Source organism: Octopus sinensis, linkage group LG19, assembly GCF_006345805.1.
Source record: "Octopus sinensis linkage group LG19, ASM634580v1, whole genome shotgun sequence".
NCBI lineage: Eukaryota > Metazoa > Mollusca > Cephalopoda > Octopoda > Octopodidae > Octopus > Octopus sinensis.
The window spans coordinates 35,409,016-35,434,003 of record NC_043015.1 but is presented as its reverse complement, the minus strand read 5'-3'; the positions used below and the strand labels follow the sequence as shown (position 1 = coordinate 35,434,003).

Here is a 24,988-nt window from a genome sequence, read left to right as displayed (position 1 = left end):
CAGTCTACCACTTTCCCAACTGAACTATTTCAGATACCACAATGTGAATTATATCTGACCAAGATAAGACGGCAGCTGAGACATCGTCATGGGTTGGCTGACTGTGATAGTGAACACGATTGTGCAGGAGCTTCTGTATTAAGATTTCATTTTCTGTTTGAAGCAAACATTATTCATATTCTTGTTTTCCTTGTTTGGCTTCAGGGTTAAATATTAAGCAGACCTGTAAGCAAAAGCATTCCTGCTTTATTATATTTTGTTTCTTTCAAGCATCATGTATATACAACTGCATTATCAATGTTCTTCCCTTTTTTTAAAGATAGTAACATGTAACATGAGATATTTGGATGCTATTTTTACCAATTTGAATGATCTTCTAGAGGTTTCCTCATAGACTTAAAACTAAATCTAAATGTTTTTCCCCAATTTAACCCTAATCAGAATTATGATCAAGGACATCCCAATCACGGCCATCCTATGTTATTATTCAAGGTGCAGTGCATTGGGAATCATGTCATTCGATATATTCTTCCTTTTTTTAGTGTGTGGTGGTTCTAGATGGAAATTACTGTTGCATTTAGCATACTGAATAATCATGCAGAGCAGTGGTTTCCAAATTCTTCACAACTAATGATTCCTTTCATAAAAAAATTGAATTTTCTCAAAGACCCCATGATTTTGAAAGGTTTATTTAATTAATAGATATTGAGCTTAGCTCGCACACTCCGGGCACTATGTTTTTGGATCCTAAGTGTCTTTGTAGAGCTCAAGCAGAAAACTATCGTTGCAGACAATTCCTCAATATCAAAACCAGATCATTTCATTTAACTTGTACCATGAGTGCGGTAATGTCCAATTTACACTTACCCCTCCTTGAAGATATAAGACATTTTGTTTAGACAAATTACATCCTTATAAGTATCTGGAATTGAAGTAAAGAATAGAGGGCATTGGAATTAAAGTAACTTTCTGTGGCCTGAATACAGTGGTGATCGTGATTATGATGATGATGGTATCTTCACAAGTACATAAACACTTTTGCTTACCTTACTTTTCTGTGAATTTTAAAGCAGTACTTCTCTACATGGAGTCTGCACATTCCTTGGGGATCGCAAAGAAAGTACTGAGGGTGAAAGTTGGGGTCTGTGAAATGAGTTCAAAGTTTATCAAGTAAGCAGGCCTTTCAGAAGCCTGGAATTCATGGAAAAGTCATTTCAGAGGGTCTTTAGTTGTGAAACGTTTAAGAAGCTTTGTGCTCAGAGTATACGTGAAATGTCAAGATAATTGAATTGATCATAATCTATCAATGATTGGTATTTATTTTATTAGCCCAAAAGGGATAAAACGCAAGGTTAACACAATTGGATTTGAACTCAGGATGTAGTGGATTGAAATGAAACACTGCATACCATTTAGCCTTGCACTCAACATCATTAGAGTCATAGTCATTACCATCATCACCATTTCCTCCTCCACCACCATCTTCATTATTACCAGTGGCAACATCATTATTGTCATTGACATCAATATAACCATCATCATCATCATCAACATTGAATGTTAGATATTCTCTGCTGTTATGAGTCAGACAGTTTTCTTGAAGTAGAGCTTTAGAAAGAGATGTTAGTTGCCTCTTATGATATATAGAGATGCAGTATACCGTTTCTAAAACTCAGGCAAGCATGGGAAATTTAGCCCAGCATTCTATGATATTTTCCACCTTTCTACTTATTAATTTTATAATATTACTGAAAGCTTGCAAAGAATTGACCATTTTCTTCTCTTCCGAAGGTTGATGAAGGCCAGCAGCCCATGCGACCTTATCAAAAGATCGATACGTTGAAGCAGTTCCTTGTCCATGACCAGCATGTTCTTAGATTCTACTGTCTCTGGGATGACTCGGATGCAATGTTTGGTGACCCACACAAGATGGTGCTTCTCTACTTCCTCTCTGATGACACAATAGAAATCCACGAAGAAATCCTGCCTAACAGTGGCCGTGACCCAATTTCAGTTTTCATCAAAAGAGGCAAACTACCAAAAGTTAATATTTTGTGTTATCGTTCTTCTTCAAAATTTGGTTCTTTCAAACAAATTCATACTGCATCACCTGCTGCACGTCTGTGTTGCTGGGATGCATGCAGCTTTGTGTGTTCTTTTTTTGCTGTTGGGTGGGGGGGGGGCAAATGCTTCCCGGTATTGTATTGCATCTTTTGTTATGGAGTCTGATGCAGTCTTTTGTTGTATTTGTATTGTGCTGTGTGTGTAATGCATTGGGTATGTGGCCAGCTGGTGCTTCTTTTATTTTATTTGATACTTAGTCTATTTCAGTTTGAGGCATTTTTCCCTTTCACAGGATATATTACCAGATATTTGCAAGAGTTTTTTCCAAAATTTTTTCCCTTATACCAGTATTTCTTCTTCTCCATATTTGATATGCTTCTTTTATTATTCATGTGTGTTTTGGATATAGCTTGGCAGTGTAGAATGCATTTCATATTTCAATATAGTCATCTGTCCACTGTTCTCTTTTGGTTTTGTTTTGCTCTTGTGCAGGGACATTAAGACAGGAATTTGTCTCTTCGGTGTTAAATTTTTAGCAGAACACGATCTCTACACATGTGCTAAGGCTTCTTTCATATCGTGATTGCCTGAGACTCTCAAATCAAAATTCACCTATTTTTTTAATACTTTTATTACTGAGCATATCTGCTTTTTTCTCTCTGTTTAAAATGAGATATGTTGCATCTTCATTAATTCTCTCTTAAGTTGTTTAAACACTGTGTGTTCTATATTGTCTTGTTCATGTATGAAAGATTGTATGTGTACATGGGTGAACTGTATAAACATTACATTTGTGTTTATGTTTAAAAATGTAAATACATATATGATTATTATTTGTACTTGCATTTCTTTTTTTCTTTTATAGGGATGTCATATTTTCATCTATTGCTTCATTTTGTACATCAGACATTTACACATTAAATGGCCCATACATTTCACTTAAGGAACAATCAATAACAAGTTGACAAAAGTCCATCACTGCTTCCTCTCCTGTTCCTTGGATAGACAAAAATTTCTTTAAAGTCCTTGCTGTACCAAGGAGTGCTGTTGTCTGCATGACTTGTGACTTTGCATCAGTAAAGATTTTATTTTCACACTCCACAAAACTGCCTGATATGCATCCCAATGCTCCTGTCTTCACTGAAATCACTAAGACTAGACAACACAAGATGATATGGTCAGCTGTCTCATTGTGCTGGTTGCACATTCTGCATTTGGTGTCAGAGCCTGTTTTCATTATTTTGCTTTTATAATTGTTTGTAGTCAGGCATTAGTCTTGTGCAGTGAGAATCAGTTGTGTTTCTGCTTTTAGTCTAGCAATTTTGAGCTATTATTGGCTTTTACTTAGGCTCACTTCCTCTCTGTCAAGCCTTATAAGTTATTTGCCATGGAGTGATTTCTATCTTCATTTCTCTTTCAATATCTTTAATATTTCTGTTTTCATGTTTCTTGTCTCTTTGACCATCTCTGCTGTGTTGTCATCTGAGGTCAGTGTATCAGTGTAGTTTGTTTCTGTTTTGTATTCTCTTGCCTTCTTGTGTATAGAGAAAAGTGTTTTCTTTTTCCTGTGTTGCTTTATTACATGCAGTAGTCTTCCACTCCTTGCTTACAAGTACTTTCCTAGTCCAACTGTTGTTATTTTATAACTCTCTATCTGTATCAGGCCACAGTATCCTGAGCAGGGTAGATATATTGTGTCTGCATTTGCTTTGGGATAGTAACTTTGGTACACTGTTAATAGTTTTCTGGTTTTTCTGTCTATGGTTCTCAATTCACTGATATTCTATTTTATTATGTTAAAGCTGTAATTTATGACTGGTATGGCTAGCGTGTTTATCTCTATTATCTTACTTTTAGCATTAAGTTCAGTGTTTAATACTAGTCTAACTCTTCTATAATACTCTCCTAATTTTCTTTTTCATTTCTGTGTGTTATATTTTAGCTGTTTCTTCTATTCCTATATATTTGTATGAGTGATTATGGTCTAATTCTCTTATTTCTGTGTCTATGTTGAGAGCAGTATTTTCAAGGTTGATTACTTTGTCTCTTCTCAGTGTGACTCCTGCACGTTTGTCCAGCCCCATGCTCGTTCTGATGGCCTTGCTAAAACTATGGACAATTTCGACAAGGTTTCTTTGGTGTTTCTAGTGAAAATTTTAAGGTCATCCACATACAGGAAATGGTTTATTGTTTGTCCATACCACCTATAAACCATGGTTTCTTAGCAGGGTTAGAGAAAGGCAGAAAAGCAAAGGTGACAGTGAGTGTCCCTGTAAAATCCCCCTTCTTATGTGTATAGGGTAGGTTTTAATGACTTCTGAGTAATTTTTAAAAGTTATCCTAGTTTTCCACTTTGCCATTATATGTTTGATATATTTTAGTAGTGGTGGGGATAACTTATTATTACTATTATCATTTATGGTTTCCTTTCATTATAACTTTATTTCAGCCACCTTTCTTCTCTTAGCATCTTCTGGAAGCCAAGAGTAGCAAGGGCACTTTTGTTTTGCTATGCATGCTGAAATTATCACTACATTTATTCCATTGTGTTATTATTATTAGTAGTAGTATTGTTAAGGTGGTGAGATGGCAGAATTTTTAATGCATCAGATGTAATACTTAATGAACATTTTACCTGCCTTTATGTTCTGATTTCAGGTTTTGCTGAGCTCACCTTTGCCTTTCATCCTTTCAGGGACTATAAAATAAGTATCAGCTGAACACTGAGGTTGATGCAATCAACTAGTCCTCTCATCCAAAATTTCAGGCCATGTGCCTATGGTTGATGGGATTATTATTATTATTTCATATATGCACAGATGATCAGACTGTAACAAAATATTTCTAACATTTAGCTATAATGAGTAGGATATGAACTCATGATGTAAGATGCAAGAACAAATACTATAAGATTTGTTCAAGGCTATTATAGAAGACACTTGCCAATGTGTCACACAGTGGGACTGAACCAAGAACTATGTGGTTGGGAAGCAAGCTTCTTACCTCACAGTCACACCTGTACCTCCATGTTCATCTTAAATGAGAAGTTCTCCAAAGACAAAACATAATCGTAGTTAGTATATTTATGTCCAAATCTACTGAAATGTACTGACAATGAATAGGTGTGTCGTTGTTCTGATTCTTGCTGTTCATTGTGCACATGACAAATTTAATTATATTCCTTTATTCAGGTACCTGATGGTCTACCTCTCCATGGTCAAAATGTTGACCGAACAGTCTTAAATGTGTTTGGCTCGATGCATTCCAAAGGACATTACATTCTGGACAGCTTAAAGGTAATGAGTGTGAAGGTAGTTCTTTGTTTTTGTATTATAATTGAGTATCTTCGTATAGAGGTGGAGTACTAACGAATAAGGCTAAATATAATGGTGGTTGCTTTTACATGGCATAAGCACACACGAGACTGCAACACTAAGATTTATATATATATATATATATATATATATATATACACACACACATACATATACTCTGTGTGTGCATTGTCATTGTTGTTGTCAGCACCACTTGTCAGAGTTTGGTTCATTTGAAGCTTCAATGATGCTTAAACTTGGCATGAATCCAATGGCGAAGTTGGCAAGGGAGCCATTTGGTGCTGTCATGTATCTCCTCTTCAGCTACACACCTGCTCCAGTCCCTCTATAATACTATTGCCCTTTAAGATAAGGCATAAAGCCACCTCTTTCAATATTACACCACAACTCAAATTTGGAGTCTGATTTTGTAAGTTACTTGGTGACCTCACAAGCGTTGCTGCCATGTGAAAAGCATCTACTACACTGTAAATTGATTGGTATTTGAAAAGGCCTCCAGCCATAGGATCTATGTTTGTATGTATGCATGTCCTTATTCAGTTTTATTTCAAGATTTTTTGCCAATAAAGAAAGAGCCAGTTTCTAGCCTTGATCCAAACTTCCTTCACTAGAATTTGAACGACATCAACTGGGTGTTTTTGTGTGTAGGTCATCATCATCATCATTGTTTAACGTCTGTTTTCCATGCTAGCATGGGTTGGACGGTTCGGTCAGGATCTGGGAAGCCAGAAGTGTGCACCAGGCTCCAGTCTGATCTGACAGTGTATCTACAGCTGGATGCCCTTCCTAATGCCAACCACTCCGTGAGTGTAGTGGGTGCTACATCCACGATCAGATTGGTGCTTTTTACGTGCCACCAGCACAGAAGCTAATCAAGGCAGCGCTGGCATCGGCCACATTCGGATGGTGCTTTTTATGTGCCACCAGCACAGAAGCCAGTCGAGGTAGCCCTGGCATCGGCCACGTTCAGATGGTGCTTTTTACGTGCCACCGGCACAGGGATCACAACTACAATTTCCATTGATTTTGATGTTGATGTACTTGACTCAATAGGTCTCCTCAAGCACAAGGTTGAAACGGTGTTTCTTTACTTGCCATCTGCACAGGAGTCAGTCCAGCGGCACTGGCAACTGCTGTGTACCAGTCATAGGATTGGTTCAATTTCGATTCCAATTTCACTTACCCCAACAGGTCTTCACAAGCAGACTTTAGTGTCCAATGAAGGGAGGTTGACATGGGAGCCAGTCGTCGGATGAGGTTCGATTTCGAATTCAATTTCGACTTCACTTTCCTCAACAGGTCTTCGCGTGTCCAAGGAAAGAAAGGCATGCATAAGTGAGCTGGTGTGTATATATATATATATATACATATATATATAGTGTGCAGATTTGTATGTTTTGTTTTATGCATGTCTTCTCATGCATATAGTTGCATGTCTAGACATGCTCATATATACTTAAATGATAAACTTCTGGAAAGATTTATACATTTATACAATTCCAGTGATGGATAGGATCTTTTATTTATCAAATCAGCTTTCTCTTTCATAGTTTTGAGAAGCCTAATTTCTCAGGACTGGGACTTAGGCAGTGCTACATATCTCAGTGCTCCAGTAATTACAGACATAAACCTCAACTTCTAATCCAGAGAGAGTAACTGTAGATTTCTTAGTAGCTCAGTATAGGTATTTTCTTTTATGCTGATGTTTAGTTATAGGTTAACATTTGCAGGGCAGCTGATTTCCACAACTGTACACAGTTTCTGTTCTGTATCCCAAATCACTGTCAGGTCTATTATGTTTACATTTTATTGAGGTTTTTGCATGGACATTCACCCAGTACTCCTTTTTATTACAAGTGGCTACGGCTTTTACCATACTGTGAGCTCTTATTTCTTTGGCCTTGGGGTTATCCTTTCAACAGATCTTCTTATATGGTGTGTTAGCTACATCATCATGTCTCATCAGTAGATAATACTGTGATGACATTTTCAGATAACTTCTTAAAGTGTGTGTAATATCTTTGTTGTTAACTCCACAAAGTCTGCATCAGTTGTCATATTTTGCTGCTTTTTCTGCATCTCTGTCCCTTTTGTGCATCAGTTACTTGGTTGATGTTTCTTGTTCCTGAATTGAAAACCCTAACCCTTCAAAGTGGGATTTAGTATTCCAATTGTTCTATGATAAACTGCTTTGATTGTCTATGTTACTGTCATCCTGCAGCTTTCTACTAACATATCCATGCATGTTCTTCTGCTGATATATGCTCATCCTTTCATAATAATAATAATAATGAAATTATTGTATACAGTGCTCAGGTGCACCACAACTTGTCAGAAAGTGCATATAAAGTACATGCAGTAATGTAGAAATGTCTGGAAAGTGAACATTCTTGTGTGTGTATGGAGGGGAGAAAATCAAGTGTAGTGTTGGCGAATCTCAGGAAGCATTGAAGGATGCAGTGCTCCGACAACTAACAACCGATGCCGGCAGTTTGTTCTACGCTTCAGCAACTCTCAGCGTGAAAAAATGTTTCCTGAAGTCATGGGAGCTGTGCTGTTTTCTTACTTTGTAGATATGTCCACAGGTGTTAGATGGGTGGAGTTTGAAGAGGTGCTCAGAGTTATTGTTTGTGCGATGGTTGATAATTTTATGGGTGTCTGCCAAGTCAGCTGCCAGACGTCGGAGTTTCAATGTGTCCATGCCCAGGGAAGTAAGGCGTTCAGGATATGGCAAATGCCTGACGGAGGGTATTCTTTTGGTTGCACGTCGCTGAACAGCTTCCAGACGATTGATGTCCTGGGCAAGATAGGGGTTCCAGACCGGTGATGCAAATTCCAGGTGAGGTCTTACCATAGCTATATAAAGCCGCAGATAGATAGCCGGAGAGCGGCTCACAAAGGATTTGGTGAGTGATGCCAAGACACCCTCAGCCTTCTTGACAATTTTAGCGATGTGTTTTGTCCAACGCAAATCACTGTCGACAATAACACCCAGGTCACGTTCACTTGAAGACTTTTTGAGACTAGTGTTGTGGAGGGAGTAGGTGGACGCTGGGTTTCTCCTCCCAAAATGCATGCTGGTACATTTGTCCACAGCCAGCTTGAGTTGCCAGTCCATGATCCACTGCTGCATTGTGTCCAGGTCTGCTTGCAATAGAGATCCATAGTGTATAGGGTTTGACCTCTTTATTTCGAGGTACAGCTTGATGTCATCTGCATATTTCAGCACTGTGGCATTCTTTAAGTTGGCATCTATGTCATTAACATATGCAACAAATAAAAGGGGGCCAAGAACAGATCCCTGCGGCACACCAGATGTCATCTCATAGGGCGAAGAGTGCTGTCCTAGAACTGTGACAACCTCTTTTCGGCCGAAAATAAAGGACTTTAACCAGTTATAGAGTTCGTCTCTTACACCCAACGCAGAAAGCTTCACCATAAGTCTTTTGTGTATCACAGAGTTAAAAGCCTTAGCAAAGTCCAGGTAAACAACATCCACCCAGGATCCGCGATCAGTGATTTGGGTAACATCCTCAAGAAACTCGATGAGTTGATTACAGCAGCTGGAGTTAGGAATAAATCCGAATTGTGACGGCTGGATGAGGCTGTGGAAGTTCCAGAGGGTTTCTCTGATACAGGATTCCATCAGTTTGGCGATGCAGCTGGTAAGACTGACGGGGCGATAGTTGACAGGCAATGTGCGGTCGCCTTTTTTGAACAGAGGGATGACACTGGCAGTTTTCCACTGTTCTGGAGTAACACCATTGTCAAGACAGAATTGGAAGAATAGAGAAAGTTGGCTTAGAAGAAAGTACCCACCGCGTTTGAGAAGTAGGTATGTAACACCATCGAGACCAGGAGAGGCATAATTGCGTTTATTCTTTAGGTGGCGTTGCAGCATTGCTGGTGTAAATTGCATAGAAGATATAGAGTCCGATGTCAGTGGTGATGATGATGGAACATTTTGGTCTTCGACAGTAAAGATGCCAGCATAGCATCCAGCAATGATTTCTGCACATTCTTCGGGATTGCCAGTAATCTGTCCTGTGTGGGGATTGCGAAGGGGACCAACAGGAGAGTGGGGTCTCTGCTTTGAGTGCACATACTTCCAGAACCCTTTGCTGTCAGGGTTAGCTGCAATGTGTTGTTCAAATTCAAGCACTGCCTTTTTTGTCACCTGCTTGAGGTGGTTGGCTGACCTATTGCGCTTTTTCCTGTTGCTCTCTGATTTGTGCAATTTGTATTCCCGTTCAGCATTACAGCGTTCTTTCCTGGCAAGTCGGACTGCTGCAGTCTCCCAAATTGCACTATTGGGTGGTTTTTTGTGCTTGATTGGTACTGATGCTGCACATGCTGCCCATATTGAATTCAGAATGTTCTGGAGTATAGTGTCCACATCTCCAGAGGCATAAAATTCGCGGCAGTTTGGGCGTTGCAGCTCAGTACAATAAGAGCTCCAGTTTGCTTTATTCCAGTCAAAGCGGGCAATCTGAAGATGGTTGTGTTTTTTGTTACAACCAATCAGAGACAAGTCAGCCATGATCATGGAATGATCAGAGTCACCCAAAGGTTCTTCAGTAGCAACACTAATGATTGTTTCAGGAGAAGCGGTAAGTAGCAGATCCAAAGTGTTGTTACCCCTTGTGGGGGAGGTAACAACTTGGGACCAATTTGAATTCAGCACCAGTTCAAGGAAATCATCTGCACTTTGCGGCCGACGGAAGGCCTCCCAGTCAATCTCAGGGAAATTGAAGTCCCCGCAACATACACATATGTGGCTGTTTTCATGGCAGCCGCCCTGAGGATATCAAAAAGCTGTGCGTCTTGGCGATAATTTGGAGGACGGTAAACGACTCCGAGCAGAAGTGTTGGCATGGTCATGTGTACATTGCAGAAAAATACCTCCTGCTGAGATTGGTTCAAATCATCACAGGGGATTGCCGATAGACTTGATCGAACATAAATCATCACACCCCCTCCACGGCGATTAATGCGGTCTTTGCGGAACAGGTTGTAGCCGGCTATGCTGAAAACTCCATCACAGAGTGCAGAGTGTGCCCACGTTTCTGTGACTGTGATGAAATCTGGGTTGATACTTTTGACGTAGGAGACAAAAAGATGCACCTTGTTACATAAACTACGGGCATTCAAGGACAGCAGTTTATATCTGGATGTCAGATGATGATATACAGGGGATGGCTGATTGTTCTTGGTTAGTTTCATCTGGTGATATGTTGCAGTAGAGTCATACAAGTTCTTTAGGCATGTATTTAAGGCTATCAGACAAGACATGCTGCTCAAGGAGATACTTTCCAAGTCTTATGATGTTATCAGCTTCATATATGCAAACTTGGTCAAGGGATGCACTTTGACACTTGGTGGTTAAAATATTTTTCTGAAGGGATATGGTACAATATTCAAAGGCAGTTTGCATCATCAATATTAAGCCTCTGCTCCTTTGTTTTCATTTTAGGTAGAAACAGTCTGTCAGTGCTGATGTGGAAATTTTATGTGCTGTTTAGTATATGAAGGAACAGAGTGCTATTTTGGTATTTCTGTTTCCTTGTAAACTAGTGAGATATCCTTCAGACTTCCTTAAAGAGTTTACAGAAAGTATAAACAACATCACAGAGAGGCTATCCCCTTCGAATATGCCTCTGCAATACTGTATTCTACCAATGATAATGCAATCACTCTTTGTATTTGACTTCAAGACAGTGACCCATGATGAAATCAAGTCGGCTATACCTTCAACTATGCTTGCTGGAACTTTAGCTTCTAACATCAACGCATGGGGGACAGAATCAAAGGCTTTCTTGTAGTCGATCCACATTGAAACTAGGTTCCTGCACCTCTGACATTACAGTTTTGTTTCTTAACAATTGTTTGGCAATTGATTGAACACATTATTGTACCATCAATGTGGACTAATGAAGTAGCCTCTATATGGCTGTCTGACCTGCTAGAAACAGCAGCCAAGCTCTTCCAAATTCCCCTCCGTCCGCATTTCCTTGAAAATGGACACAGTAGATAACGTGGTCAAGGATTTACTATACATAAGAAACAGATGGGATGATCACAGTCGGATTGTTTTGGATTATAGGTCTGCATGATCAAAGCTAAACTAAAAACGAAGACAACTAAAGCTAACCCTATTCACTGAAATCCCATTGATGCATCCTTTTTTGTATATACATGCCCCTATATTTTGTGAATGTTTGATACTTTAAAGAAGCAGTAGTCATTAGATAATAGTGGAAATGACAGAAAAGAAACAACATGACAGCTGTACAAATAAAGAGAGAAAAGCTGTAGTGTTGTTGTCATTGTCATCGTAATTCTTTACATACTGACTTCAAATCCTGTCAAATTTGCCATTTGTCATTTTGGGGTCAATAGAATGGTTGGTTGATCACTAGAATTGCTAAAATGTTTGACCAAATACCCTGTAGTATTTGTTTGGGTTTTCAACACATTGAATTCATCCGTGAACACAGTGGTGTGCAGAGTGGAGAATTTCTGCAGGCTTTCTATAGAAAAAATTACCCAATACTGCAAGCTGGACATGAGCTTTCCTTCTACAGAAATCTGGTGAACAATAATCCATGAATGGCTTCGAATATGTTGTTGGTGTTTAGTGCCATATAAACCCAAAGTGAGTAGAACTACATGGAAAGCATTTCCTGTTATAGTCTTCCGATCTTATTTGCAGACAATGTATGGTCAAGAATTTCACATTCCGACCCCAACCCACTGTGTGGTACCATAGATATCTTCCACTATAGCTTTGAGTTGACCAAACCCTTGTAACAGGATTTGACATACAGAAACTAAAAGAAACCAGTTGTACTCACACACACACATTTATGTATGTGTGTGTATTTGGGTCTCTATGTCTTGACACTGCATAATAGTTGTTAGTAAATATCACCACCATACAAGTAGTCTCGTTCACTTCCAGTCTTCCTTGCAAACATATCTGCCAAAAGATAAGTATTACATTACTGGGAACCAGGTGATGGTTGTCAATGATAAAGGCATCTAACTGTAGAAAATTTGCCTCAGCAAATTCCTTATCTCCCAGGCAAACATAGGAATGTGGTTGTTTAAGAAATTATGTTCACAATGATGATGTCCTTACTTGTTTAAACTGGTGCGAGGCTGCTATTTCTAAAATTTCAAGTGATCATATACAGGGTTCTTCAATGGCTCCAGTTTATATGTTATTGTTTTTGCTGTTGTTGTTGCTGTTTAGTTCCAACCTGGATTCTCTTTCTTTTCCAGTGCTAGTTAGAAATACATTATTTTTAGTCAGAAATACATTATCTTTCACTTTTTCCATGTTGTCTAGTAAGTGATGTATTTCCTTTCTAATGTAATTTCTGATGACTGATTTCATTGTCCAGACAGGTGAGCCTGATATGTCTTACTACCATGCCTCTGATCTTCGTCTTGGAAATATTATCAATGTCTATGGCCGACCGTTCCTAATTTGTGATTGTGATAGCTTCACAAAGGAATATTACAAAGCCAATTATGGAATTGGTAAGTAAATTACTTTTGTCTGTGTCAAATGTCTTGAAATTTAAATAAAAGTGGGATTTAGCTAGATCTGACAAACTCTCATGTGTGCATTAGTATGTATATACGTATATGTTTATATATATAATTATATATATATAAGGGCATCCAGCCGTAGAAACACTGCCAGATTTGACTGGGCCTGATGAAGCCTTCTGGCTTCACAGACCCCAGTAGAACCGTCCAACCCATGCTAGCATGGAAAACGGACGCTAAACGATGATGATGATGATGATGATATATATATAATATATATATATAAGGGCATCCAGCCGTAGAAACACTGCCAGATTTGACTGGGCCTGATGAAGCCTTCTGGCTTCACAGACCCCAGTAGAACCGTCCAACCCATGCTAGCATGGAAAACGGACGCTAAACGATGATGATGATGATGATGATATATATATATATATATACATATATATATATACACATATATATATAATATTTGTAAACAAATCTGAAAGGCTTGGTAAGTTATAGAGAGAAAAAAACTATGGAAGGCACATAGTATAATAATATATCATAATCAGATGTGCAAGAAGCTGTGTTAGCGTTGATTTGTGAGTTACATCCTGTCTTGGGTTACCAAATCATTTTCCAGTCATTTGTATTAAAAAATTGTTGCTTCAAATTGGAGAATAAAACATTATTATATATTATTATACAGTATATATATTTAGAGAGAGAGAGAGAAAAATATATATACATACACACCTTTAATTACACACATGATCCTTAACCAACTTTGATAGACTGAACAACAGCTCAAACCACTAAGATAAATATGACTTCTTTCACAAGACATCTTCTCGATGCAACACACTCACACAAAAATGTATACACTGGAACTATAATACAAAAACATGTGTTCTATGAAAATATATTTTGATTTTTTAATTTTCATGTTAACAACCATACCAACATGGAGAGTATACATCAAATGGTGATATACAATAAAACTATCCTTATGTTACTAAGTTAAATTTGTTTTATCTAAACAAAAGATAGACACATGTCTCAGAATTGGTAACTATCCAAGTGAGGTGTATACCGCATGGAAGATTCAAAGGTGTTAACACACAGAATGCTCAATCATGCATAATGCATACATGTATGCATTTGGGTTTTTGATCATTAACTCCTGCATTCAATTCCTGGACCAAACAGTACATTGTTACCTTGATATTTCACTAGAATTTTGATTGTTTAACATCATTTATGCATTAAAGAACAATTCCAACTTCAAAGAGCTACTCTATTGTCTTATTCCACTGGATAAAAATACAGTCTATGAGAAGTAACATTCTCCAGTTATTCTCCAAAAGAAGCCAGAATTTTGCAATATTATTTTATTTTCTTAGTTTTAAATGTTTACACTTTCATCACCTCCAAAGTTTTCTCTATTTGAAGCTATGCATCAGTTCAGATGTTTTCCACTCTTGCAAAGTGATGCCTTTTAACGCCTCTGTCATTTTTTTCCTTCACCCCTTCCACATCTGCAAAACATTTTCCTTTGAGGACTTTTTTCACTTAGGGGAATAAAAAATGTTGCAGAGAGCAAGATCGGATGGAAAGGGAGGCTGCTGGGTAAGCAGGGTCATGTCATTTTTAGTCAAAAACTGTCTCGCACTCAAGGCAGTGTTCACAGCCACATTGTCATGATGAAACCACCACTCACCACTTTTCCACAGATCAGGGCATTTTTGTCTCACTGCTCCTAGTAGATGTTTCATAACTGCACAGTAAAATGTCTGGTTAACAGTTTGATCAGGTGGGACAAATTTTGTGTGGACAATTCCTTTTGCATTCATAAAACAAATCAGTATCATCTTCACATTGGACTTCACTTGACACACTTTGTTGGGGTTTCCAGGCATTGAATGCTTATATTGGCTTGATTGCTGCCTCATTTTCAGGTTGTAGCCATAACACCACCTTTCGTCACCAGTGAAGACCTCTAAGTAAAGGTCCAGATCAACTTCCAATTGTTCTTTCATTTCATGACATGCATTCAGTTTCATTTGCTTTTGATCTTCCTTGAGCAAATGAAGCACAAATTTTGTTGCAACCCTTTTCATTAATAATTCCTAGCTAAAAAATATTTTGGCAAAGCTCCATAACACCCCAGTCATATCAAACAACTTCATTGACTGTTTGGTGATGGTTGTCCAATATCAGTTCATGAATTTTCATGTTTTCATTCGTTTAGGAGGTCGACAGTCACCCTGTGAACACAGTTGGTCTTCAAGTGACAAGTGACCAAGCATGAAAACCATTCTTAAACCTGTGTTTTGCTCATAGCAGTGTCCTTGTAAGCTGTTTGAAACATAACTGTTTTGGCTGCTGTTTTCCTCAGCAGAAAATATAATATGGAAGCACAGTGTTCCTTCATTTCAGCCATCACAAAAATCGATGAACAGAGGAGAAGCACTGCAAAACAGTCACATTGCATGACAGTATGACCTCATGGGATGCTACCAGTTAACAGGCTGATGTCTAAGGGCCACATCAAGTGGCTTCTAGCTGTGGAAGCCTGAATAGGCTCCACAGAAAATGTTTCTAGTTATTTTGGGGTACCCCCTTCTATTCCTTTACTTTATCTCTGATCGAGCTAGCATTCCACTATTACCTCACTGTTTTTCTTAATTATTTAGGACCACATTATTCATTGTATCCTCCCTATTTATTAACCCTTTAGTGTTCACATTATTCTGCCAAGATTAATGCTTTTTCATCCACTTTGTTTTGAACTAATCCTGCATTATCTTGTAGTCATGAGATTTTGATGAGGTAGCTGTTAATTTTTAAAACAATATTGTAGGGTTTGTGTGAGAGACCAGATCTGGCCAATTTGAACATAAAACAAGCAGAATACTTTTGGCCGGATATGGCCGGTTTAAATGCTAAAGGGTTAAAATGATATTATATGAGTTCCAAGAATTTGGTTGTTATTTGTAGCAGGTTAAGATCAAGTATTCACACGGAGATTTCTTCAGTTTTTCATTCTCCAGTTTATTCACTTGAGGAACTTAGCCAAAGATAGATTAAGATGTTCTGGGTAAAGCAACAACACAATGCATGAAGCAGATAGGAGCTATTAGGTCGTCAAGTATGAAATTTGTAGTAAGGTACATGGTAAGCTTTGACAGCTGCTCATTTTGTGCCATTATTATATTTTGACAACCTTTATTTTTGGTTAGAAAGCTGACACATCTATTTCTTTATTCTAACTCATTTTGCACTTTACAAAGTATTTATAAATCATTTTTTGTTGTTTTTGTTTAAAGGTGGATAAGTCGGAAATTCATATAGTTTCGAAATATAAGTACTTTCTTGGAATATTAATGGAGTTTGTCATTCTAATGTTATTAGACAGCAGACAGTATCAAATCAGTTTGCAAAATTTCATTCTAGTAACTTCGACCTCACAAATGAGCAATGTGGTCAAACAAAAACAAAGGTGGATATGGACAAACTGAAAGCCACCATCAAGTCAGATCCATCTTAAAGTGCATGTGAATTATTGTTGTTTTGTGTTAGTAAGCGAACAATATTTATTCACCTAATTCAAATAGATAAAGTGAAACAGTAGGATAGGTGGGTTCAACATGAAATCAGTGAAAATCAGAAACGGCAATGTTTGGAAGCCTGCATTATGCTACTTTCTTGTCACAAAAAGATGAATCGTTTTTGAATTGAATTGTAACGTGAAGAGAAATGGATCCTATACAACAACTGTCAACGTTCAGCACAATGGTTGGACAAAGACATGCAACCAAAACAGTCCAAAAAGCAAAATTCCTCAAAAAAAGCTGATGGTCTGGTGCAGGTGTGATTTTTTATGATTTCCTTAAACCTGGCTCATCAATCACAGCCAAAGTATACTGCAGATAACTGGACCAAATGATGCAGAAACATACAAAATAAAAACAGCCCAGATTAGTCAACAGATCTACTCCTATTTTATTGCAAGACAACACCAGACCACACATTGCAAAAATGTCATTGGCAAAACTACAGGAGTTCTGCATCATCCACCATACTCACCTGATCTTGCCCCCATTGACTACCACTTCTTTGTGATATGAAAATAATTAATTCCGACAATGCTGTAAAACAGGCTTTCTAAGATTTTATTAACTCTAGATTGTCAGGCTTTTCAGGTTAAACAAGCTACTTCTGAAATGGCAAAATTGTATTGACAATATGGGTGCATAATTGGATGAATAAAACTATTCCTTATGTTTATAAAACATTAGCAAACTTATTCTCTTTTCTAGAAATTTCGTAATTGATGACCTAATAATCTCTTGTGAAGAGTAAATCTAAAAATTTTATCCTATGTATTAGGCATTAAAATAAGACAGTTAATATTGACCAGACTATCAGGTATCTGTTCTACAAGACAGTTAAGTGAGCAAAGACAATGTTAAGTTAAGTACTTTGTGGATCAGAAGTCACAGATTTTAACCAGATAGTCTAATACTTCACTACCACTTCATCTTTTCATTTAAACTAATAATATTGTTTTCTTTCTCTACCCTACCTACGTTGTGTACCTTCACTTTCCTTCTCATTACAAAAAACATCAATATTCACAGAAAATTTGACACCAATTAAACACGAGATGAAAGTCAATGCACCCTTAAAAATGGCTCTACCACCTTACAATGGTTTTGGAAGTGAAGAAGACTCCCTTAGTAATTGTCGATCTATCATTCCAAAAGTCCCACAGAAAGATTTCCTTAAATTCATGAAGTATGACAGATCCGGGTTCAACAGCAATATTCTACGGTTCCTGGCCAAACTGAAAACACCTGTTGTTGATGCTGATAAAAACAGAAACTTCATAATCAGTTATTATCTCTCAGATGATACTATATCTGTCTTTGAGCCTGTAATCAAAAACTCTGGTAAAGTATTTTGCCTGTTTTTAAATCCTCTCTGCCTTTTCTATTTTGTGTGTGTGCATTGTCTGAATTTGTTATTTTAATGTTGTTATTGTGCATGTGTTGTTGTTGTCATTGTTTAGTTAGAGATCATCTTTGATCAAGCATTTTACAGGTGTGATGATCATAAGCATTTTCTCCCTCTAGATATAAATTATCTACAACAACATTATCAAACGTGTCTTTCCTTCTTTTTAAGATAATGAAAATATTGTGATTTGATGGTGTATGAGCTGATATTTCTTGAGATTCGATAGTAACTATAACATCCTATTGACTCAGGCTTTTTTTCTTGAATCAGACTCTCACATTGACTCTGAGCAGACATTCCAGCTATGGCCATATTATTCTTTTAAATAACAGTAATTTCCTTTTAGTATATGTAGGACTACATTACACATTGTGCAATTCCATTTTTCTTTTAAAGATAGTAGGGTATGACTTGAGTGAGATGCAGCTGCTATTTTTAGCAGGCCTTGTAACTGTGAAGAATCTTTAAGAGGTGCCTTGTCCAAATTTTATACAGATGTTTTCCTCCAAATGTTAACCTCTAGATATCCAAAGTCAAGCACATAGATCTCACACTTGGAATGACCCACAAAGTTCATGGCTGTGTCCCTGCTCTCCCTTATCTAACTAAATTCTTCAATATCTTTTCCCCTGTATTTCTGTTTTATTGTTAGTAGTTTGTATTATTCCATACATCATCTATTTTTCCAGACATTATCAGCTATACCTGATTTATCAATATCTCCTCATGTCACAGCTTTGTGATGTTCCTCTACACTTGTTTTGAGGGGGTGGCATATTTTACCTTTGTATAACCTACAACAGCTGCATGGGATGGAGTAGATGCAGTCTTTGGTCATATTCTCTTACTTGGAGATATTTGCAAAGTGTTGTATTACTCTTGAGAAGTGTTGTATTATTTTACCCTCAAAATAAGGGTAGAGGATCATCGCAAAGCTGTGACATGAGGAGATATTGATAAAATGGGTATAGCTGATCATGTATGGAAAAATGGAGACCACCTCCCCTGTGGGATGAAGTTAGAATAACAGAGAACACCACTGGAAAACACGAAAACTAAAAGAGGCAGCACATACGCTACTGCATAACCTCCTAAGTAGACCTAGTGCAGATATGAGTAGCATATGGGAACCGGTATTAAGGAAGGATAGGAAAATATTAGATTTATAAGCTCTAAAATTCACTCCATAATGGCCCATGGGTATATGACATATTGGTTAAGACATATTGGCAGTGACTTGAATAATAATAATAATAATAATAACATCAAAAAAATACCTTAGGAATGAGAACCCAGGTTTGAAATTCCCCTAGGTCAAGAGTACATCAGCCGAAACATTGTGTTAACAACAAACAAGATGAGGACAAATGTCTGTCAAATGTAAATAATGTACATAATTCCTCATCTCTCAAATTGTACTGGAGTTAAAGTAATCAACTTACCCTGTTCCATAAAATTTCAGGATTGTTATTGTTCAGGCAGTAAGCTGGCAGAATTATTAGCCCATATATATGTGATGAAATTTACCAAGGGGTACATCATCCTGGTGGTGGGGACATATATAGAGTATTTAATTTTTAACCATGACCAGTAATGTACCCCTGAAACAGCCGTAGATGGAAGACCATCCTATTTTGGGGATCCTATCTTATTTATGTTCTTCTTTACATTAATATCTAATGTTATATCTTATTTTATATATGTATTAGTGATTTTTAGACAATTTATGTGATTTGCCATTTTAAAAGTTCACATTTTCATTCTTATAATTATCAATCTCTCATTCATTTTGCACCTCCTATATTTATCATGCTTAACTCCTTACATGTTAATTTTATTTGTATGTAATTTTATATGTATTTTTATACATTATTATTTTTCATCTATATTTTAATTTATGTTTGGTTTTATTCTTTATACCATTAGAAAATCTTTACGCCTGTTCAAGAATGATTGATATTGATACATCCAACCCATGCTAGCATGGAAAGCAGATGTTAAACGATGATGATGATGTATAGATATATATGACTCAATTAATTTGATTAAATATTTTCATCTATCATCATCATCATTGCTTTATGCCCATTTTTCCATGCTGACATGGGTTTGACAGTTTGACATACTACTTCAACATAAAAGAACATCAAGCCCAGAACAAAAAGATATAAATAATGCAAAATAATTAACCATAAAAAAATTACCAAAAAGACAAATTCAAGGGGGACAAAATCCAAAGGGGGCCACTCTAGAGTAATGTCATGTGATTTCTTGATTCATTGTTTCATCCATGTGAATTTACAATAAATCCCATGAATGAAGTGAGACTCTTTTCCAAGATAGAGGTGAACACCGTTCTCCATGTAATCAGCTTGAAAAATTGTTAAAGATACTAGGATATTTTCCTATTTTTCTTAACATGAAATCAATGGTAGCCTTAATTCACAAATAAAGAAATTATATATCCACCAGTGTGGTGTTGAGGACTCGTTTCATTGCTCACACACACACTGCTAGTGGCTCGCCCTAGCCAAGGAACATAAATCCTCACATCACACCATCAATCATGTCATCTTCCTCAAAAACACTTGTAGAGTCACTATCAAAGGCAAAAAGTACAGAAGAAAGGAGCACAACACTGTATCTTCAAATACTGACCAAACATTCTATTGCAGCCACTATGGCCATGTTTGCCAGTGCTGCATTGGCTTTCTCATCTACAACTGTGCCTGCTGACAATGCAAACCAGCCCTATCTTAATCTTTCTTCATAAAGCCAACGCATGTGTATGTATTTACAATAGTGTCTGTGTGTCTTTGTATTTGTGTTTTCCCCCACCCACACTGCTTACAACTGGTGTTGGTTTATTTATGTCCCTGTACTTCCTCTATCACTTTCTTTCACAAAAGAGTCTGATAGAATAAATACCAGACTTAAAAATAGTACTAGGGTCGATTTGCTCAGCTAAAACCCTTTAAGATGATGCACCTGTATTACATTAGCCCAATGACTGAAACACTTGAAAGACAAAAACGATTAAAAAATACAAAAAGCAATGTATCATGAGAGCATCTATAAGGCTTCCACAACTTAAAAGAAATAGCTGTAAAATTCCCCTCCTGTTACACCCTACCTTCTTTTATATTCTCAAAACATTGTGCCTCAAGATGAATCTAGTTGTTCCATGGATTTTAAAGCTGTACAAGATCCATATTAATGAGTGAACACCCGAGAAAAAGAAAAAAGAAAAAACATTATTCGTAATTTGGTTTATACTCAAATATGTTTTATCTTTTACTTTTTCGGCACACCTTGAAGGATTTAGTCAAACAAATTGATCCCAGTATTTATTTTTCAAGTCTGATACTTTTTCTAGTGTAAAGAAACCAATATGGGTTGTCCAGCAGTGAGGTGGAGGTGAAACAAACACAGTCACAAAGACATGCACACACACATACATATTGTGTTGGGCCTTCACATAGTTTCTATGAAATTTGCTCACAAGGCATGTCAGCCTGGGGCTGTAGTAAAAGACATATTCCTAAGATACCATATACTGGGACTAAACCCAAAATCATGTGGCTCAAAGTGAGCCACTTGACCACACAGCTATGCCTGCACCTTGACCAATAAAATAGTGTAAACAATTGCTTTATACATTTTTTTCTAAATATTTATACTTTCAAAACCCTTTATCTTAATCTTTCTATATTAAGTGCACCGATATTTTATTTTTTCATCTCAGTGTAACACAAAAGTATAAAATAATAACTAAAGGAAATGACTATGATTCCCTTCAAACTGGGACACCAATGTTTTGAAACCAACCTATTTTTCATTGCATTCAGCACTGAATTGCTGGATCAGAAATATCATTATAGCAGATATTCTGCTCAATACTATGGATTTATTTGCCAGTTACTTGACCTTCACCATTTAAGCATGTTCCATTGTGGCTGACAATATGCAATTCTCTGATAATGAGCAGGAGTGTGAGAGGGATTCTTTGGGGTTTCAATAAACGTAACAGAAGCAAAGTCTGAAGGAGATATTAGCCATTTTTCATACTTTCTAGGAGTAAGCAAATAGGAAATAACAGCTGCTAACAAAAAATAAAAATTGTGTTACACAGTGTAATGAAAATACAAAGTTTTATAATCAGCTAAATTAAAACCTTCCATCAAAATTTCATTTTACTTTTTTTTCCTAACACTGGCTTAATAATGATGAGAATGTTTTACAAAATTCTTCATTATTTTCAAAATTAATTGAAAGAAAGTGTATTTCAAAGAAATATGATGACAAAAGTGCTAAAAAACACGTGGAACACATTAGATAATGCAGAATGCGGTACACAATGCCTGAAAAAAATGTAAGGAAGTATGGTCACGACTGCAATGTCCAAGATCATAGTTATACTGGATCAGGGTTGATATAGAGTGAAACACAACAATAACTTAGAAAGGGTTAAACTCCTCCTCTTCAAATACCACAATCTGTGAAAAAAGGTTAATAGAGATTGTTATTGTCAGCCTCTCTACCAATCTTCTCAAGTATTTTTCACTTATTGTTATATTTTCATTCACTCCCAAGGGTGGTTGGCTGGCAGAATCATTAAAGCATTAAAAAAAATCCTTTGTAATATATAATTTATGCATTTTATGTTCTCAGATCTGGTCCTGCCAAGGCAAACTTTGTTTTCGTCTTTCTGGGTCAATAAAATAAAGTATCAGTCAGGTTCTTTCATTGATTTAAGCAAGTGATCCACTTGCCTCAAAATTCCTAGTCTTATGCTTCTCAAAGAAAAACTATTTTCTCCTTTTTCTCAATAATGTCAAGGTTTTGTTGGTGGCAAGTTTTTGGAGCGGAGTCGCATGAAAAAACATGATGAGCCAAAATTCAACACTGAACTCCCTAAGTATTATTTAGCAGAAGATTTGTTTGTTGGGAATACAGTGGAGTTTGTCAATCATCAGTTTATTATAACAGACATAGATGAGTATACACTGAGGTTTATGGAAACAAGACCTGACCAAGTAAGTCCATGTCTTTTATTTATTGGCAGTGTGGCAAAGAAGTTTGTTTTGCAACCATATGGTTTTGGGTTCAGTCCCACCATGTGGCACCTTGGGCATATACCTTCTGTTTTTGCTTTGGTCTGACAAATACCTTGTAAGTGAATTTAGTGAACAGAAACTGTACAGAAGCCTGTTGTATATATACATATATACACACATGTGTGTGTGTGTGTGTATATATATATATATATATATATATATATAATGGGTTATCACAGACATAATGCAGTTTTTTTCAATTCCATGAACTAAAAGTTGGAGAGCGACAGGATAAATTACATCAGTTCACTATAAAAGCAGATAATAATTTTTCCTTCTCCTTATTCTTAGTGCAAGTTTTCAAGAGTGCAGTTCAATTTGAACAGTTATATTTTAAAAGCTATTATGGAAGTGAAAAAGGAGAATATTCAGCATATTTTGCTTTGAGTTCAATAAAGGCAACAACACAATGGAAAGTGCAAGGAATATTAATGCAGTATATGAAGATCAGAGAATAAGTGTAAGCCAGTATCAATGGTGGTTCCAGAAATTCCGAGTTGGAAATTACAGCCTAGAAGACAAGCCTCATCCTGGAAGATCTATAGAGCTTGATGAGGATATCCTGCAAATCCTGATAACTGTTGAGGAATTAGCAGAGCAACTTGGATTTAGTCATGCATCCATTCATCGACACCTGTGTGCCATCAGAAAAGTCAGCAAATTGGGTCAATGGGTTCCTCGCAAACTTTCCGAGTCTAATCACGTGCAGAGAGTGAATGTGTGCTCTTCTTTGCTATTACATCTCATGAATGAACCTTTTTTTGGACTGAAGAGTTATTTGTGATGAAATATGGGTTCTCTATAAAAATGTCAAGTGTTGAAGACAGTGGGTAGGGGAAGGAGAAATTCTAGGACCCAAGATTAAGAAAGGTTTTCACCCAAGTAAGGTGTTGTTATCTGTTTAGTGGGATATGAAACGTTTAGTCCACTTTGAACTTTTAAACCCAAACCAAATGATACAAAGATCTACTACAAGTAACTTGAAGAGCTTAAACCAGTGCTAGAAATAAAATTACCATCTTTGGTTTCAAGTGTTCTTCCATCAGGATAATACTCGGTCACACACAGCAAGGATGACATTCCAAAGGCTGGAGTAGTGTGAATGAGAAATGATGCCTCAACCCACCATATTCACTGGACATTGCCTCATCTGAATATCTTTTATTCCACAGTCTTCAAAATCATTTTGATGGAAAATATATGAATTCTGTAGACAAGATTAGAACAATGCTTGAGGAATATTATTTGTCAGGGACAAGTGAATTTTGGAAGAGAGGCCTTGCAAATCTACCAGATAGATGGAAGAGCATTGTCAAAAATAAGAGTATATTTTAGATCAAAAAAAGAACTTAATATTGAAAAATAAAAGAAGTATGAAAAAAATTGGATTATTTATGGGATGATCAATATATATATATATATATATATATATATATATATATATATATATATATATATATAGGCGGCGAGCTGGCAGAAACGTTAGCACGCCGGGCGAAATGCGTAGCCGTATTTCATCTGTCGTTACGTTCTGAGTTCAAATTCCGCCGAGGTCAACTTTGCCTTTCATCCTTTCGGGGTCGATAAATTAAGTACCAGTTACGCACTGGGGTCGATATAATCGACTTAATCCGTTTGTCTGTCCTTGTTTGTCCTCTCTGTGTTTAGCCCCTTGTGGGTAGTAAAGAAATATATATATATATATATATATATATTTATATAGAAGGAGCTTCTACAGGACTAGAACTGTTTCATTCAAGAGAAATCATTAGGAAGCTAGTTAACAAGAATTGTATTGGCATTTATACATTTAGGCAGGTTTAAAGGGGTGGTGGTGGGGGACTTTTTGGGGGTAGGCATAGCGCAAAAATATCATACTTGGGGGAGTGGTCAAGGAGTCAGTGGTAA

General features: G+C 36.9%; 1 protein-coding gene across 1 annotated transcript in view; it reads left to right on the top strand.

Moving 5' to 3' along the window:
* Nucleotides 1–24,988, top strand: part of LOC115222257 (EF-hand domain-containing family member C2-like) — a 48,878-nt gene that overhangs the window by 4,892 nt on the left and 18,998 nt on the right. Inside the window, exons 4-8 of the mRNA XM_029792418.2 lie at nt 1,792–2,043; nt 5,256–5,360; nt 12,806–12,944; nt 17,585–17,896; nt 22,803–22,999. Coding sequence (XP_029648278.1) covers nt 1,792–2,043; nt 5,256–5,360; nt 12,806–12,944; nt 17,585–17,896; nt 22,803–22,999 — 1,005 coding nt within the window. The remainder of the gene's footprint in view (nt 1–1,791; nt 2,044–5,255; nt 5,361–12,805; nt 12,945–17,584; nt 17,897–22,802; nt 23,000–24,988) is intronic.